We start from the raw sequence: 19,853 nt of genomic DNA, 5'->3' as shown, positions 1-19,853 counted from the left end.
AAAACAATATATGAATGACTAACAGCAACCAAAGAAACATTAATAGACCTTGCAACTCGTATCACAAAATATGAAGAAATGTGTGCATCTATTCGGGAACTTCTTTCCAGCGTAGGATCTTTAAGAAAATCGTCAACCGACGTAACAATCCATCTCTCCAACATGGAGGGCAGGCTGAACGATGCCGAAGATAGGTCGCGTCGGTGCAATCTTCTTTTCTATGAAATCCCCGAAACAGAAGAAGAAACTTGGGCAGACAGTGAAGGGTTTGTTGCTGAAATTTGCAAGAAGCACATCAAAATTAACCTTGTGCCAAACAATATTAAAAGAGCGCACAGAATCGGAAAACGTCAACCGGAAAAACCACGCCCGGTAATTGTTAACCTCTCCCAGTTCAAAATAAAAGAAGCAATCTTATCTAACGGTTTTAAACTGAAAGATACGCACGTACAGTGTAGGTCAGGATTATTGTTTCGATACCCGCACAGCCCAGAGAGAGCTTCTACGCTTCACCCGTGAGCACGGCGACCCCTTCAAGCTTCGTTACAAGAGGTAGTTATCGGAAAAAAAAATCGTACCACTATAATGCAACCCGAAAAGAAGTCAAACAAATTTTTCCATGCGACAGCTAGCAATTTCACAACCCAGGAAATGTATCGCCAGTTACCTCACCCTCTCGCCATATTCAGAATCACCCCGCTAAACATGCAAATGACGTCACCTTTTCTATTCTCAACACAAACATAAGAAGTCTCATGCCAAAACGCGACAAAATGTGCACCATAATTGAATCATCTGATTGTGACGTCGTGATGGTGACAGAAACATGGCTTTCACCTTCCACCAAAGATTCTGAAGTTCTTTCTTACCTAACCAATTTTGCATTGCATCGCCAGGACCCTTTATCCGGTCGAGGTGGTGGCGTGCTCATCGCCGTTAAACATACAATTTGTCACTTCATTATTGGCATTACCAGTCCACTGGAAGCCCTTTGGGTAGCTTGCGAAAGTTCCCATGGGCTGATCAAGTACTAGGTGTCTGTTACCACCCCCCCAAATCAGAGCCCAACTTTAACATCAACTTTAACGACACCCTCAACAAACTACACAAAATGTATCCCCCTGCAAAGTTTATAATTTGCGGGGACTTCAATTATCTGTCCATAGAATGGTCAAACAACGTTTCCCTTCGCAGCAGTGAATGCGGCGATTTCGTAGCCTGTTTAGAAAACTACCAACTAACACAAGTCATAACCCATGCCACCAGAGAAACATTACACAGCTCTAATATATTAGACCTTATTCTAATGTCAGATCCAAGTAGCCTGCATTCTCTCCATTACCTCAAAAAAATAAGTGATCGCAAAAATATTTTTGCCTCTTTCAGTTTTACTTTTCCAGAAAATAAGCATAAACCAAAGCAGATAAAACTCTACGGTTGTGGCAATTATGAAAAGATTAACACCGAACTTGAACAATTTTACATTTCATACGAACAGGGATTCAACAAGCGCACCATAGAAAGCAATTGAAAGCTATTAGTCAAAAAACTAAAACAACTAACTGATGCATATATACTAAGCATAAAAATTAAAAACAAAACATCCACCCCTTGGTTTAACAACGCGATTAAAAAACTGATAAACCGGAAAAAATGCCTGTTCAGACGTGCCAAAAAACAAAACCAACCATCCTTATGGAAAGAATATTCCGACTGTGCGATGCCTCTCGATTAACATTCAAAACACGAAACGTGATTTTTTTCAAATAACACTACCAGACATGCTCAAAAATAACCCTAAGAAATTCTGGTAAACAATAAACCCAAGAAACATCTCGCCCATAACCTTATCCGGTACTAATGACAAACCGCTCAGTGACGTAGATTCGGCCAATTCCTTAAACCACACCTTTTGTTCTGTTTTCACGCGTGAACATAGCTTTTTTGCGAACTCCGGAGAGAACCTTGAGTCTATTATAAGCAAGCCAATTAAAATATCTGCAAATGAAATAAGTAACGTAATTAGAAAAATGAAACTCTCATCTTCAAGTAGAATTGATAACATCAACAGCAAAATATTAAAGAATACACTATTGATAATTAGCGCAGCATTTCAGCTGCTCTTCTCTCAATCACTTTCACAGGAACAGGTGCCAAGTGATTGGAAACTCGGTAAAATCACTCCTTTGTTCAAAAATGGCAACAAAGCATCCCCATATAACTACCGGCCCATATCGCTTACAAGTGTCCCATCCAAAATTATGGAGCACATTTTATTTACCAACATCATCAATCACCTCGAACAGCACAACTTCATTCACCCTTCCCAACATGGTTTTCGAAAAGGCCTGTCGTGTGAAATGCAACTTCATCCATGACTTGCACATAGATCTTGACCGGAACATCCAAACTGATGCCATATTTCTTGACTTTGAAAAGGCTTTTGATAAAGTTCCTCACCACCACCTTATGACCAAACTTTCTTTCCTTAATCTCTACCCATTTGTCTTGTCCTGGATTAATAACTTTTTCACTGACAGAAAACAGTTCGTCGTCATAAATACAGCTAGGTTTCAAATCTCTCCCGTCCTCCCCGGTGTTTTCTAGGGAACAGTGCTTGGCCCCCTGCTTTTCCTGATTTACATCAACGACCTTCCACACTGTATTACTAACAATATAAGATTATTCGCCGACGATTGCGTTATTTATGCAATAATCACTAGTCATGAAGATAAAATAGCTTTACAAGCAAACCTAACAGCCGTTCAAAATTGGTGCCGCAAGTGGCAGATGAGTTTAAAACATTTTTAAATGTAGATCAGTGTCTTTTCACAGATGTACTAAACCGTTAAGTACAACTACGCTCTTCATAACAGTTTTCTACAACCGACTAACTCATATAAATACCTTGGAATACATATCTCAAGTGACCTATCATGGACCCTCCATATCAATCACGTCATTTCAACAGCTAGTAGATCTTTTGGTTATATCCAAAGAACCCTGAAGTTTGCTCCCAGCACTTAAAAATATTAGCTTTCACCACAATAATACGCCCAAAATTGGAGTATGCCGCAGCTATTTGAGACCCACACCAGCATTAGGCATGAAGTTGTCCCCCAATTTTCCCTGGTTAATGAAGTTGTAGAGTGCCTCATGGTTCGCTTAGAAAAAGCATTCGCTGTGATCGTTTACAGACCACCCTCGGGGTGTAAAACAAAGTTCATTTCACTCATTGAAGACGTTTTTGAGTACTTGTGTCGTACTGGCTTTCCATTTGTGATAATGGGCGATGTAAACATCGATATGCTTTCTCAGGATGCAACTTCACGGCAGTTAATAGCGCTGGCAAATTCCTTTGCCTGTAATAACGTAATTTCTAAGGCAACCCGCCTAACTGCAGAGACTGCGACACTACTTGATATATGTTTGACGAACACACTCCCAACGTCTTGCGTTGCTGGATCGCTGGCAGTAGATATAAGCGATCATCTACCAATCTTTTGCACCATTCCTTCTTCCAATGGTACTTGCAAAAGCAATAAAAAAGTTTGGTCTCGTCAGATTAACGTTGACACGCTTGGAATCTTCCGGTATCGTGTTATTGCAACACACTGGAACCACGTGTTACAAGAAAGGGATGCTAACTTGGCATACAAGCTATTCACTAATAAACTCATAAAATGTTATGATGAAGCTTTCCCGGTGTCTGTGAAGAACGCAAAACGCCAGAAAATTAGGAAACCTTGGATAAGTAATGCGCTATTTAAAAAAATTACAAAGAAGAACAACATGTACCATGCGTTTATAAAGACACGAGATATCAAATTACTCAGTAAGTTCAAAAAATACAGAAACCATCTAAATGGTGAAATAAGGCGTGCTAAATTCAGGTATTATGAGAATTTATTTAGTAGAATAAGTGATAATCCGAGCAAAATTTGGAGCGAGGTTAGAAATCTTTCTGGTCAAATAAAACAAAGCCACATTCCTAGGGTTTTGGAAAACTCTAGTGGCCTTGGTAACCGAGAGGTGGCAACGGCAATGAATAACTACTTCATAAAAAGTTGTGATTTCGATGATGCGGGGTATGACGAGGATACACAACTGCCTGTAAATGACCGTCGCTTATCTAACTCTATAGTTCTGCACACTGTCTCATGTCATGAAACCGAAGAATTAATAACAAAGATAAAAAACAATTGTGCAGCAGGTTACGATGATATTAAAGCTATACCAATAAAATACGTCGCTGATGTTATATCACCTGCGTTGTCACATATTATTAATTTAACTCTTGTTACCGGCGTATTTCCCGATGAATTAAAAATAGCTCGCGTATGTCCGGTTTTCAAGGGTGGTAATGACCAAGAGATTGGAAACTACCGACCGATATCGGTACTTCCGATTCTGTCAAAAGTTTTTGAAAGCGCTATTAATATTAGATTACAAAAATTTTTTGCGAAGTACAATGTAATAACTGATGCCCGATTTGGCTTTCAAAAATGTAAATCCACCGAGCTTGCATTACTCAATATTAAAAACGAGATACTAACCAATTTTGAGAAAAAGCTATATACTCTTGGTCTTTTTGTTGACTTCCGCAAAGCATTCGACACCGTGCACCACAGTGTTCTTTTAGAAAAACTTAATAACTACGGTGTCCGTGGCGTTGCCAATAGGTTAATTCAAAATTACTTAACAGACCGCTATCAGTATGTCGCTATTAATCAAGAGACATCTCCCCGTGCGAGGGTCAACAAAGGTGTCCCACAAGGATCGATACTTGGTCCTCTGTTGTTTATAGTTTATGTAAATAACTTGTGTAGCATTCCGGATTCTCCTAAGTTAATCATGTATGCTGACGACACCAATATATTTTTTGCTGGTTCATCGATCTCTCAACTTGAAAAGTCTGTAAACACATATCTAAATAAGTTGTCTTCCTGGATTAAACTAAACAAGTTGCGGCTAAACGTAAGTAAAACTAAATATATATTGTTTGCACCCATTAATAAGCCACGGAATATAAGTCTAAGTGTCTCCTTTGAGGGTCAGACTTTAGAACAAGTCAAGGTACAGAAATTCTTGGGTGTGTGGTTCCAGGAAGACCTTTCCTGGAATGAACATATAAATAAATTGGCAGCAGATCTAAGTAGAAGCGTTAGATGTATGTACAAACTATGTCCGTTATTACCACTTTGGCTAAAGAAAGCGTTATATTATACACTGATATATTCCAGGTTAAGTTATTGTGTCTTATGTTGGGGAACAACGACGGCTCAAAACTATAAAACATTACTTACACTACAAAAGAAGGTACTAAGACTATTCGAGGGATATTACGGTATGCCACAAGGTCTTAGCGCACGTCCGTTATTCCCTAAATATCTCATATTACAAGCAAACCAAATATATTATTATAAGTTATTATTGTATATCCAAAATAATAAACTATACCACATGTACGATTCTTCTCGATGTGCTGAGTACTATCTCCGTACACATAGTATAAGAACACCGAAAACTAGAACAACCTATGGTCAACAACATATTGATTATCAAATACCGAGTCTCCTCAACAAATTGGGTGACGTACTTGACCTAAATAAGAAAACTTCCAAAAATAAGTTCAAGAAATTCCTCCTTTATAATTGTATTGAATACACTTAATACAGAAATTTGGATTATTTTTTACTTTCTGTGTCCCAATTGCTTAGAGTACACTATTTGTGTCCTTTTGTTGTTTTTTTTTTTGCTTATTGTTTGTTCAAGGTGCTTAGGAATGTATGTGTCTCCAGATGCTTTCCTTACCTCACTTATTGTATATATTGCAATGTTTTTTTAGGTATTTCATTACTATTTACTGTCCTGTTCTTTCTTTATATTTGTGATGGTTACATGTGTGATCAGAATTTGCAAATTGTATCTGTATATAATGATGTTCTCTAATTGCGGCTAAGTTGTGTATGACATGTTATTTTTAGTTTTTATTTTATTTTATTTTGCCAGACTGTATTTCGGAGCAAAAGCCTCCGTCAGGCTATGTAGCCTTTTGCTTTTGCTTCGTTTTTTCTGTTGCATGTACAGAAAAATAAATCTCAAAAATTAAAATTGAAATTTAAATTGAATTATCTCATCCAAAACCGCACCGCCAGATTCGCCTTTTATGATTACTCATCGTTCACCAGTGTAACAGACTTAAAAAAACGTGCCGCATTCATTCCTCTTAGTCAACGCCGAAAAACTGCGCGGCTCGTATTATTCCACAAATTCTATCACGCATCCCCATCCAGCATTTACGTCACCCAACGCCCCTATTTCTCTGCCCATTATTGCAACACTATGCAAGTACATTACCCTCATCCCAAAATTACTACATTTGCCGAATCTTTCTTCATTCGGACAGCTAAGGAATGGAACGCCCTACCGGATGCTATTGTTAGCATTCAGGATGCAGAAGCCTTTAAAAATTCCCTGTCAACCATCACTGAACCGTAATAATTTTTTTTTCCTGTGTGACTTACCATGCTAATTCTTGTGTAATGGTTTCTAGTGTCATCTTCCTAGTATGGCATGTATGTATATTTTGTGTACTTGGCAATGTTTTGTACCTTATAAGTGGTATCTTTTGTCACTGCAAAATGTTTTTATCTAGAGTCCACAAACAAATGTACCCGTTACCCCCCCCCTTTTCTTTTTTTGTTTTGTTTGTTTCTGTCGCTTCAGCTATGTCCTAAAATTTGTTTTTTGTTTTGCTGCACATCCAACTATTCCTTTCCCATTTCTTGTATGCCCCCCCCCCCCTCATGTAATGTCCCTTCTGTTAGGAGGGACCCCTGAAAAAAATAAAATAATAAAAAAATGTCTATTGTATTTAAAACCAACATTCAGCATAGCATGACAGCTGACATATTAAACATTTTTAATGATTCTGGCCATGGGCTGAGGTTCACCTACGAGCTGCCTGAAAAAGGATAGCTTCAGTTTCTAGATATTAGACTGCAGTTTCACGAGGAACATTTTTGTTGGCGGTACAAGCCCCGATCTGTAAAGGGTATGTTGCCGTTCACCTCAGGCCATCCCAAGATAGTTAAGTCCGGCATTATTTATGCTGCGCTGTGGGACGCACTCCTGAAAAAGTCTACGCGTTGAGAGGCTGAAGTTGGCAGGTTACCCTGATACGAAAATCTTGAGGAGTTGTCAAAAGCTAATCAAGTGGGTCAACAGTGTAAGTGATACACACAGGAGAACAGAATGCGTGCACAATGAAAAGAAACCGGTTGTGGTACCCTCCGTGCACAAGTTTTCACATTGCTTGAAAAATGTGGCCAGTAGGTATGGGGTACGCGTGGTGTTGTCTGCTGCCAAGAAGTTGTCCTCTATTTGCTCCTGCGTGCATAAAAAAAGTTCGAGTTTACAAAAGACCTGCTCGTTCTGTCCGGAGATGAGAAAAAAATTGGTATGCTCAGTGTAAATCGTGTGTTGTATATATATGTTGCCATTGTTATGCGGGGAGGGGGGGGGTTCATATAAGAAAAACCGGGCGGTGCATTAACGTGAGACTAAAGGAACACTAAACCTCTTTAACGGCTGCTGGCGGGTTGCACTTGCCAGCTTATTGTAGGGAGTGTGGCTGCCAACCTATGGCACATAAAGCCACTTGTTTGTTTCACCATCGGGACAAGTGCACTAGGGAAGTCATGGAAGTTTTTTCATTGAAAGGGAGGGGGAAAGGTGTGTAAGTAAGTCGTCAGTGGCCCTTAGTGAAAAAGAGGTTCGGTACCCCAGTTCAGCGCTGCCATGTTAAAGTGTTATTTGATATGGACTGTTGCGTATGTTTTCGGCAAGTATGAGGGTGTGTTACACACGTGTTGCCGTTCACTACGATTAGGCATGTTTCGTACCTTGCTTGCTATGCTGCCCAGACGCCTTTGGTTCGCCATGCGATCGGGTCGACTGCATGGTATATGTGCGTGTGTCTTACAGTAAAGTTTAGTTGCGAGTTCAGCGCGGTGTCGTCTCTTCCTCTGTCCTTGTCTATATTTTTTGCGCTGTTTTTACATCCCAAGCATGAACCACCAACTATCCCAACTTTCGCTATTATAGCTCAGTATTATATATTCACTTTAAAGATACTAATTGTTAAAACGTAATTACGATGAATCTCCAACCGTGCGCTATTGAACGGTCATTCGAGATAGCCAGAGTCTTTCATCGCTTCAGCGAAAAGAAAGAAAAGGCATTGTATCGGGTGTTTCAGGCAATATTTTCTGTAGCATGGTATTTTTTTGCTAGTGGCAATGGAGTACATCAGAAGATGCGAATTTGTACTTGCTGGTTAACACGTACTACAATTTAGCAAGTAGTTGGCTGTGTGGTCAGTGCATGTCTGCCGACCCCCTCTAATTTAGTCAGAAAAAATATATTTTGTTTTTAGAGTTCCCAGGACCACAAAACCACTTTTGGCGTCGCAAAAAAATTTCATCTTAAAAAAAAAATTCACAAGTGTCCACTGAGCTGTTACTGCTTCTTTCGAATTTAGCGAGAATGGGATTTCGATGAAATCCCGCGAAAAAACTGTTGTAGCTGTAGGTCTAAAACTTTCAAGGCCACATACAAAGAATAGTATTCTTTGAAGAAACATTATTACTTTGCAGTTTTGACACTGTTATTTTAGGCGAAAAAATCGAGAAATCGGCACCCAGTTTAATATTTTTCAATTTTCAGATTTTTTTCTTCCGCACTTTTAAATGTCAGACTTTCTAAAAAATTTCGAGGGCATTGCCACATGTTAGGTCAACAAAATTGCCGAACATAATTGTTGAGAGTGACGGCAAACTAAAGTGAACGATTGGGCCATTTGGTGATATATCTACTAAGTGTACTACGCGGTAGAAAACATGGACGGGAAAAAGATAGGGATAAGCGCACACTATCAACGAAAGGTTTATTTATCCCGCATTGCATATATATATGACAACCAGGAAAAAAAGAGAAGAAAGAAAAGAAGGAAAGTAGCATTTGAAAAAAACGTCAGACTTCATATACGCAAAGCATGAGGCAGAATTACAGACAAATTACATGCACGCGCCATTGGCCAGAAATTGAAGCTCCTTATCTAGGAGGGCAACCGATGGTTAGCTCACGCAGTTGTCAGGCTCTTGAGCCATTCTCTCTGCTTCAACAATCATGAGCGTGTGATCATCTTTGTGCCTGTACAATACAACTGTATTTTTAAACAGCGCATGGCAACCACACTTGCTGACATGCTGAGTTAAGAAGCCCTCGTTGCCATTGCGAACATTGCGTGTGTGTTCGTGCAGCCGCTCGTTGAAGCACCTTCCAGTCTGCCCAATGTAGCACGCACCACATGATAGCGGAATCCTGTATACTACATTCGTGACAAATCGAACAAACCAGGATTTGTGCCTGACACTGCAGGAATGTTTATGCCTAATGTTTGCACATGTCAGTTTGGCGAGCTGGGAAAGTTTGTGTGAGGCTGAAAAAAACAACCTGCACGCCTAGGCGTTGGCTGACCTTTTTTTTATCCGGCGCGATAACTAGTGCATGTAAGGGATCACCGCGAATTTGTCGCGTTTGCCTTTGTCCCTGCGATCAGCACTCTCTCCACTTGTGGACTTTCTTTTTTATACATTTTTCGCCACAGAAACGAGAAGCGAATTCAGATAGCCAGCTTCTTTTAGACGATCCACTTGATTCTGACAATTTGTGTTTATCACGTGAGAGCAGGATCTGTCTAGGGTGCTAGTGAAGCAAGAGTTCACTATGCCTTTCTTTACCAGCTTATGTGTGCTGATTCAAAAGGAAAAAAAATGGTTTCTTAGCCCTAGGCTCATACATCCAGCATGCGTGGTTTGCGCTAAACATGAGTCATGTCTAAGAAGCGAATGGAATTGTTTGTTGGCACTTCAGGTGTCAGGACGAGAAGACTTAAGTACTCACTAAAAGCAGCTAATACACTTGATGAAACCTCACTTATGCTGGCTGAATCACGCTTGAAAACTACCAGGTAGTCATTGACGAACCTGAAAATCCTCACGACATGGTCACAGCTCAGCCCTCTTTCAAGTCCCTGTCGAACTTAGCTAACAACAGATCGCTCAGAACCGGAGCAATCGATGATCCTATGGACACACCACTGTTTTCATACACATCACCATTCCATTCTACATACGTGGAGGTCAGAAAGATAGCTAGCCGATCAAGAAAACCACTGACACTAACTCCAATTGCATTTTGGAAAGTTATATCACCCAGCTGACCGATACATTCTTCTACACATGAATACAAAGCATCACGAGAAAGAGAATAATACAAGATTTTGATGTCTATTGAAAATGCACTTAAACTTGGGTGGGGCTACTCTAAAAATTCCGTGCTCTGGAACGAATTTTTGGCCATGAAGCGATTAGTAATTGCATAAACTTTTAACTTCTTTTGCAAAAACAACCCTAAGGCTTCTTGCCAAAAACCTTTCTCTGCAAGAATTACACCAAATGGCACGTCATTTTTGTGTGTCTTTGCCGAGAAAAACATTTCTAGGGCCAAACCCTCACTTTTTCAATCTTTTTTGCCACTTCAGACAAGTCAAGCTGAGTGCACAATTTTTTTGCTTTGAATTTCACTTTAACAAGGCCAATACCACTGTACTTTTGGAAGACAGATGTGAGAGCACTTACAGCTTTCTTCGGGTACAGGTATTGCTTGAGGATCGCGAAACCACCTTTTTTGTCTAATGGCACAACAAAAAGTTCTTTCTCTCGGAGATAGAAAATTGTCCCGCTTAATGATAGACTGCTGATGAATGGCTTACCTCGCTGGAGCATGTTTGTTCCTTCAGAGATGCATCTGTTGCTGTCCTTTGGTGGAGCAAGACTTGAAACATGTCATGTCTCACCATGGCTAAAAGATCCAGTGGAATGTATTTTTTGTCTACGGCCTACTTGGGGCCCAAACCCAACCTTTCTTGTACAAAGCAAAGTCTGGTAGAACTACTTCACTGCAAGTGTGGACGACCCCTTTGAATCGATGCTTTGCCGCAATTTCAGAGTGTAGCCATCTTAGCTCACCTACCCACAAATTGTCATTGGTATCCTCGATGCATGCCAAGTACTCCTTCAGTCTTATTCTTCTTATATTGGCACTGAACTCTCATTGAAGCTGAAGCTGCAAGGCTTCTCTGTATAGACGAGCCTGTCTATTCCACTCTGACTTGAGTATTTAACGTCATAATTAAGCAGAAACATTTGACTGAGGACATGTCTCTGAAAATGCAATATTTTTAAGACCATTAAAAAAAAAAGCCATCTTCGATTTTCTTCAAACTCTTCAGAATTGAAGACAAGCATGTGCTCTAACTTAAGCTGTAAAAAAATGTTGCATTATTTTTGTGAGAACAGACTTACAAAGCACAAAAAGTGGTAAAAATGATGTAAACTGAGCAACCGCGGCACCGAGCGAGCAGGAACCAATAGTTGCCTTTATCAAAATCTTTAGGCCGTGAATGTGTTTTGTAGATGTTAATAAATGACGGATTGAAAAAACAGCCACAGATGGTTTCGAATAGCAAATTACTATAACTACATTTCTGTGTGCGTTTCACAAAAACTTGTTCGTGGATCCCAGCCGCTCAGCATGCCGCAATTCGGTGTCACATTCTTCGCAAGAATTGCTTTCAAGGTCTTTTACGAATGCAAGCCTGCGTACATCTCAGAAAAAGTGTGGCTGTAGAGAATTCACTGCTGGATGCTTATTGCTTCCCGTGGCATGGCGGTAATCTGATAATGCAGAAGGTGCGCAGCGGCACAAGCGGTGCACCTGCTACTCGACTGCCCTCGCCGGCTCCATAAAAAAAAAGAACACACGCACAAGAAAACAAATTAACTCGCTTCAGAAACGTCGAAGTCATTAGAAAACGTCTGCTTTAACTTTCATTCGTCATCCACAATTCGGCAGTCATCTGCTAGTCAATGAACATGAGCACACGTGCGTGTATAGCTCTCCTCTGCGATTCATGGCTATGTTGTAAAGCTCAAAGCGAGCATTTTGCGCTGACTACCTAAAAAGATATAAGAAAAATATTGTCTACAAGTGGAACTTTCAACGTGTGAAAGATTTGAATGTCGCCTAATTAAGAAAGCGCATGCCAGAAGAAGCCTCATCCATCAGGGAAACCGACATTTCGTGCCAGAACTGCTTTAACCGCTTCAAAGAGATCACCGCAAAGCCTCCGGAAGAATCTCAGTCTGAAAAAAATTTCACTCCAGAACAAACTGCTGTTGAGGAGCTAAATGTGTTCGTTTAAACGATCGATGCGACACCCCTGAAAATTCCGGCGAAACTGAAAACACATTGCTGAGCCTCCTACACTAAGTGTAAGAAAGCGAAGATCAAAGATGCTGTCTCCAGGAAAATTTCTGTTGGCCTTACAGCAGCGTACGAGCCTACAGAGAAACCTGGCCCTTCGGCAAAAACGTGCAATATGTGCTGCGAGTGGCTGCGCAATATAAAGAAAGCATTTCATATCCGCGAATCGTATATACCACGAATGCTGCCGCCTCTTGCCATTTCTCCCTGTGAACCTTTCTCAACAAAAGATTCAAGAAATGATCTCTTTGGCAACTTGACACCTCATTCAGAAACCCAGAAAACTCAGAGACACCCTTGGGGTGTGGTCAAGTCCGGACCTCTGCACTAGATCAAAGTTGAATCCGGAAGATATCCTGCCAGCAAAAAAATTCTGCACTGAAGATGAACTGAACTGCGCCCAAGGAAGTCCAAAAAAGAAAGATGTAACTGAAATTAGATCAAAAGGACAAAAAGAGTACATTTCGAAACGACTGATGGCCAGGCCCATTCGAGAAACGTTTCGTCTGTTTAAAGAGACTCACCGAGATACAGGTATCGGGCTGACAAAGTTCTCCTCCCTGAGGCCGAAATGGCTTGTGTGCGCCTCGCCTCACGAAGTCTGTGTCTGCACGTACTGTGCAAACGCTAAGCTTAATGTGCCGGCCTTAAAAAGAGCGACTACTCAGAAAAGAAGCATCGAAGACCTTCGCAATCTGACCATTTGTAAAGTGCCGTCTTCACAGTCTTTCTTGTGATTGTGTAACTTGTGCCCCACACCTCAAGCTATTACCGCATCTGACCTAGGATTCCCAGAAGATGAAGTTTTGTTCGCGACCCGGGATAAAGGAGACTTTATCAAAAGACAAGTAAGCCCGAATGCTTTCGTGAAACATCTAAAACAGTGCTTAAGGAAATGGGTGCCCCACAAGTACATTCAGCACGTTCAGAGTAGGATCATTAGTGAAGCTAAACTATCCCTCGAAAGAGGCTGCGTCCTCTTGCATCTTGACTTCGCAGAAAATTGGACCATACTTTTACCAGGAAAAATTCAATCATATCACTGGAAAAAAAGAAGTCTCAATATTTACGTGCGTCGTCACAGCTAATAAAGGAACCCGCAGTTGCGCTGTCATCAGCAATGACACTGGCCACGACACCGGCCATTCACGCTACCCTCTAGCAAAGGTGCACGAGTGGCTTGAGAGTGTTTCTCCGTTATATGCACATGCCGTATACATCAGTGACGGTGCCCCGAGCCATTTCAAGAACCGATACCAGCTTTACGAACTTGCAGCAACCAAATACGCCTCGGTGCAGTGGCTATTTTCCATACCGTGGCATGGCAAGAATGCTTGCGATGGAATTGGGGACGACGTCAAGCATCACGTAACCTTATACAACCTTCGTAGCTCCACCAAATCGGTTATTAAATGTGCAAAAGACATGGTAGATGTCCTTACCACGAAGTTACTGAATTTACCTTCCAAGTGCTGACTTGAAAGCCTTTAGGGAAATAAAAACAAAGTGAATAAAACGCTTGTTCGTCCTAAGCTCGAGAACGCAAGTCCTGTATGAGATCCCGGCACCAAGACACTAGTTGAAACCTTAAATTTCATCCAAAATCTGAGTGCACGTTTCATCCTCTCAGACTACGCACACACATCTAGTGTATCATCTATGAAAACAGCTTTGGGCCTTCCACTTCTTTGTTTGCGCAGGAAAGTGTCCTGTCTTGTTCTTTTTTATACAATTTTCCACAATCCACAACTAAAACAAGACCTTCTTTCTGAACCACACTACATGTCATATAGGTGCGACCATCCCCACAAAGTACACATTCCTTTTTCACACACCAAGTTCTTCCACGATTCCTTTATTCCCAACGAATGGAACCACCTACCCTCCTCTATTGGCCAATCGACTGATGTCACTTTTTAAGGCTGCTGTTGAATGCGATGTTTACTCTTAGCAGCATTTTTCTTTGTTCACTCTTATCTTTCTTATTATGTATACTCTTACCCACTCCCTTCTGTATCGCCTTCGGGCTCTGAAGGTACTTTTATTGAGGGCAAAAAGGGCTGTCAACTTGTCTACTCGCATTACCGCCGCTACCCTATTATCGATGCCTCTAAAAACTAGCGCAACTTGCCCCCCATGCCGCACAAACCAAAATCACAAGGCTGCTTCACCAGGAGGCAGAAACACACTACTGCGTTGAAGACGTTTCTGACTGTATAACTTGCCTGACTGTAAACTTGTTACTCTGACGCCTTGTGTACACAGGGGTAAACAATTTCTTCCGAGAAGACGTCTCGACTACAATTCTGGATATTTTGGGATTAGTATTTACGCCAGGACTGAAACTACTACGCCGTACAAACTGCCAATTTAAGACAATTTTTTTGTTTTTTCTGTCAAGCTGTTGTCTCTTGAGCACAAGCGATAATTCGCGACCGAAAAATATCGATAATGCCAGCTATTCCTCTCTGCTCGCTCGATGTTGCAGTTTCTGTTTAGGTATTTTTTACCACGTTTCATGCTTTGTAACTCCGTTCTCAAAAAAATATTGCAACATGTTTTTACAGCTCAAGTCGGAACACGAGCTTGGGTTTTATTCTGAAGAGCTTAAAAAAAAAAACAAAAAAACGATGATGGCTTTTTTTTTAATGGTCTTCAAATTGTTGCATTTTAAGTGCTAAATGCTCCTGCTTAACATACGTCATTCTTAGCAATTACGTTCTGCACATTTTTTACCCTAACATATGGCAATGCTCTCGATATTTTCGGGAAGTCTGGGTTTCCACTGAAGGATCAGGTTTCTCTGTAGGCCCGTATGCTGCTCTAAGGCCAGCAGCGATTTTCATAGAGACAGCACCCTTGATCTCCGCTTTCTTACGCCTGGCGTAGGAGGCACGGCAATGTTTTTTCAGTTTCGCCGGAATTTTCAGATGTGTCACATCGGTCGTCTGAACGAACATGTTTAGCTACTCAACAGCAGTTTGTCTGGAGTGAAATTTTCCTCAGACTGAAATCCTTCCGGAGAGTCTGCGGCGATTTCTTTGTAGCGGTTAATGCAGTTCTGGCACAAAATGCCGGTTTCCCTGATGGATGAGGCTTCTTCTGGCAAGTGCTTTCATAATTAGGCGACATTCAAATCTTTCACACTTTGAAAGTTCCGCTTGTAGGCAATCTTCTTCTTATACCTTTTAAGGTAGTCAGCGCAAAACGCTCACTTTGAGCTCCACAACATAGCCATGAATCACAGAGGAGAGCTATACACGCATGTGCGCTCACGTTCGTTGACTAGCAGATGACTGCCGGATCGTGAATGACGAATGAAAGTAAAAGCAAACGTTCTCATATGACATCAACCTTTCTGTAGCGAGTTAAGCTTTTTTTTTTTTTAGGGAGCTTGCGTGGGCAGTTATGTAGCAGGTGCTCCGCTTGTGCCACTACGCACCTTCTGCGTTATCAGATTACCGCCATATGGCAGGAAGCGATAAACATCCAGCGGTAGATTCTCTACAGCCCCACTCTTCCTGAGGTGTACGCAGGCTTGCATTCGCGAAAGACTTTGAAAACAATTCTTGCGAAGAATGCGACTCCCCATTCCGCCGTGCTCAGTGGCTGGGATCCACGTACAAGTTTTTGTGAAATGCACACAAAATGTAGTTAAATAGTAATTTGCTCTTCAAAACCATCTGTTGCTGTTTTTTCAATCTGTCATTTATTAACATCTACAAAACACATCCACGGCCTAATAATATTGATAATGGCAACTATTGCTTCTTCAGAGTGACTACAAATTTGATATTTCTAAATTCCCTGATTATTCCAGGTTTTTTTTATGATGATTAAAAGCTACGTTATTGTATTCTGTTTGGGTTTCGTTTCTGTTCTTTCATCCCCAGGGGGCGATTTACTCATTGTTATATAAACCATGTACATCGTCAATGAAGGTTGTTCTTGTTCCGTACATTGCGCTGGCTAGGCCGTTGACTCCTTTGCCATAAACACTACATTGGCAACGAGGATGTCGTGAACGTACCCCAAGCAGCTGCGAGTGTCCGTGCCTGGCCAAACATGAGCTTCCCCGGCCTCTCTCCACTGCCGTTCTTTAACGCCTGGCCGACCGCCACTACTATAGAAGCAGTGGGAGCAGATGCTCAACGTGTACTCGGTAGCTTCCGGGGCCTCTGAGTTCATGCCAGGATGATGCAAGGCCATTCTCTTACATTGTCTGGGGGCGTAGGGCCAGCGTATTTACCAGACCTTACCTGCAGGGTCGACCGCCGCAGCACCGGCATTGCCAAGCGCCGCAGCAACCACCATTAAGGACGGGGACAAGTCTGCCGCAACCACTTCTGACGACTTGAATGCAAACATTCGATAGAAGTCTGTCTGTCTGGTTGGGTATAAAACTGGGCGATGATTTAGACTCCAACCAAAAGTTTTGAAAAAACCCGACGTTTCAAAACCAACTTAGTTCCTTTCTTAGGGGTGACTGCAGGACTACATAGCAGCGGTGTCTTTAAAGCACTCGCGGGGCGGATAATGACCCCCCCCTCTCTCTCTGGTTTTGCCGATTCAGGCGGCCATGCACTCTTTCTGGTGATAGCGCCCAGGCGCGTCAAGTGTCCGCATTGTCTGGCGCTGTTGCCCGCAATTGTAAAGTGTCGTTTGTACGTGACGTCATTAGTCACATGAGTGTCTGCTATATATGTATGCTGGTTGCATGGAATAAAGGTTGGACGTTATCTCGCGCGCATCGGAAGCAGCTCAATCCCTTTCTCAGCTCGTGCGGCCGGCCCGGACGCGCATGGCCTTTCGCGAGGGCGCAACACGACATGGTGTCAGAATTGGGATTCTTCTGACATACGAGGGGCGTTGCACCAGTCTTCGTCAAGCGGCACCATGTCAGAAGACAAAGAAGTCAAGCCAGTTCACGGCATGTTCGTGGTTCCAGCTCCGCCAGCGTTTGACTTCGACCGAACGTCCGAATGGCCTCCCTGGATCCAACTATTCGACGACTACCGCTTTGCCTCTGGCTTAAATGAGCGAAGTGAAGAAGCGCAAGTCCGGACTCTACTCTACACAATGGGCAGGCAAGCGAAAGAGATCTTTTCGACCTTCACACTATCTGAACAACAGCAGAAGCAGTATGAAGTCGTCAGAAAAAAGTTCGACAATCACTTCGTGGCCGCACAGAACCTCGTTTACGAGAGCCCATGTTTTCACCGACGCATACAACAACCAGGCGAGTCAGTCGACCAATTCATCACCGCGTTGCACACACTGGCGGACCGGTGCGACTACAAGGAAAAGGAACGCATGATCCGCGACCGGTTTGTAGTCGGCCTCAGTGATGCCAAGCTCTCGGAGTCTCTGCAAATGGATGCAAATCTTACACTCGCCAGTGCTTTGGCAAAAGCTCGCTTGAAGGAGACCGTCCAACGACAGCAGCAACAGCTGCGAGAAACCAGCGACGAACCTTCGGCAGCGCCAGCCAGCAACCTTGACGCGGTCAATAAACAACGGCAGCCCCGAAAGAATTCTTCAGGACAGCGTTCCGGCACCTCGTCAAGGACCAGTGCACCGGTCACACAAGGTCAACGCACCACACCACAGTCCTACCGACCTCTCACATCCAGTTCATGCCCCGACTGCGGTCAAGGAGAGCACCCGAGGACCTCCTGCCCGGCACGAGCTGCGAAATGCAACTACTGCGGTTGTTCCGGACATTTTGCAGTGGTGTGTCGGAAGAAGGCTGCAGGCGAGCGAAAGAAGGTACAGATTTCTTTTCTCCATATGGAAAAAGGGGCGTATTTCGTAGGCGCGGTAAATGGGGAGCACTCCAATTCTCGGTATGCTCAAGTTATCATTAACGGCACTCCGGTGTTCGGTAAACTTGACTCGGGTGCAGAAGTGTCCGTTCCACCCTCAACATTTCCGGGATTGCCTACCAAATTAGACAAGTGCGACATAACCTTAACAGGCCCTGCGAATGAGCCACTGCATGTTCTCGGAAAATTTCTTGCCACTATACAGTGGAGACAACACATTGTCCGACAAACTGTGTACGTAGTCTCGCCTTCACGCTTGATACTTTTGGGTCTCCCAGCGCTCGAAGCCCTTGAGCTAATCAAGTTCGCTGACTCGGTCAGTAGCGCAACAGCCATCGAAGCTTCCTACCCTCAGCTTTTAGGTAGTCTGGGAGCTATGAAAGGGGAATACAATATCAGACTGAAACCGAACTCGATACCCTTTGCTATCCCGGTTGCGCGTCGCATTGCCTTACTCCTGCGGGATCGAGTGAAGCAGGAGCTCGAGCGTATGGAGTGAGATGACGTAATCCGCAAAGTAGACGAAGCAACAGAATGGTGCGCAGGTATTGTACCAGTACTCAAACCTTCCGGAGACGTTCGTATTTGCGTTGACTTGACGCAACTAAATAAAAGTGTACTTCGCGAGCGCTATGTTATGCCAACGGTTGAAGATAGCCTTGGTCTGTTAAGTGGGGCATCGGTTTTTTCGAAGCTGGATGCTAATTCTGGATTTTATCAGATCAAGTTGTCGCTGGAAAGCCAATTGTTGACTACCTTCATTACGCCATTTGGGCAATACTGTTTTCAGAGGCTACCGTTTGGAATAACGTCAGCACCTGAGTTTTTTCAAAAGAAAATGTCGCAGATTCTGGAAGGAATCCCAGGCGTGGTAAACATGATGGATGATGTGCTCATTTATGGCTGCGACAAAGCTCAACATGATGAGCGTCTGCGTCTTACTTTAGACCGTCTCATGAGTGCTGGTGTTACGCTAAACAAAGAAAAGTGTTGTTTTGGAGTAACCGAGATAAAGTTTCTTGGTTGTATTCTAAGTCGAGATGGAATCAGGCCGGACCCTGAAAAGGTCCGGGCCATCAAAGAACTGCCGACGCCAAATAACGTGTCTGAAGTTCGACGGCTGCTCGGTATGACTAATCATCTGGCAAGATTCATACCAGATTTGGCTTCAAAAACGGCGCCGTTACGTCACTTGCTTTTGAAGAGTTCTGAATGGACGTGGCGACAAGCCCAAGAGCAAGCGCTGTCATACGTTAAAGACGTTATCGGTTCGGAGCGCGTCATGGCTAACTATGATGCAAAGTACCCTACGATTCTTTCCGCCGATGCGTCATCATTCGGTTTGGGGGCGGTACTGATGCAAGTTCAACCAAACAACGAAAAACGACCCGCTGCCTTTGCATCGCGATCGTTGCCGCCTGCCGAAACCAGATATTCCCAGATTGAAAAAGAAGCACTAGCAATGACGTGGGCGGCAGAACGATTCGAAGGGTACATCAAAGGTCTTGAAATTGTGTGTGAAACCGACCACAAACCTCTTGTGACCTTGCTGGGAAAATCTCCTTTAGATGTTTTACCACCTCGCATACAGCGTTTTCGCATGAGGCTCATGTGGTTCAGCTGTAAAGTTGTGCA

General features: G+C 42.8%; 2 protein-coding genes across 10 annotated transcripts in view; one reads left to right on the top strand and one right to left on the bottom strand.

The window, feature by feature from the left end:
* Window positions 1-19,853, bottom strand: part of Sply (Sphingosine-1-phosphate lyase) — a 707,429-nt gene that overhangs the window by 177,162 nt on the left and 510,414 nt on the right. The window lies entirely within an intron of this gene.
* LOC119165913 (uncharacterized) lies at window positions 16,996-18,717 on the top strand. The gene has a single exon (XM_037417907.2). It carries the CDS (start codon window positions 17,290-17,292, stop codon window positions 18,715-18,717), a length of 1,428 nt encoding a protein of 475 aa, XP_037273804.2. The 5' UTR covers window positions 16,996-17,289.

This window comes from Rhipicephalus microplus, unplaced genomic scaffold, assembly GCF_043290135.1.
Source record: "Rhipicephalus microplus isolate Deutch F79 unplaced genomic scaffold, USDA_Rmic scaffold_34, whole genome shotgun sequence".
Lineage (NCBI taxonomy): Eukaryota > Metazoa > Arthropoda > Arachnida > Ixodida > Ixodidae > Rhipicephalus > Rhipicephalus microplus.
Note: the sequence above shows the minus strand (reverse complement) of the source record. Positions and strands in the feature narration are given on the sequence as shown.

Coding starts and splice junctions, on each gene's coding strand:
- LOC119165913 (XM_037417907.2), top strand. CDS start 17,290: ATGTCAGAAGACAAAGAAGTCAAGCCAGTTCACGGCATGTTCGTGGTT.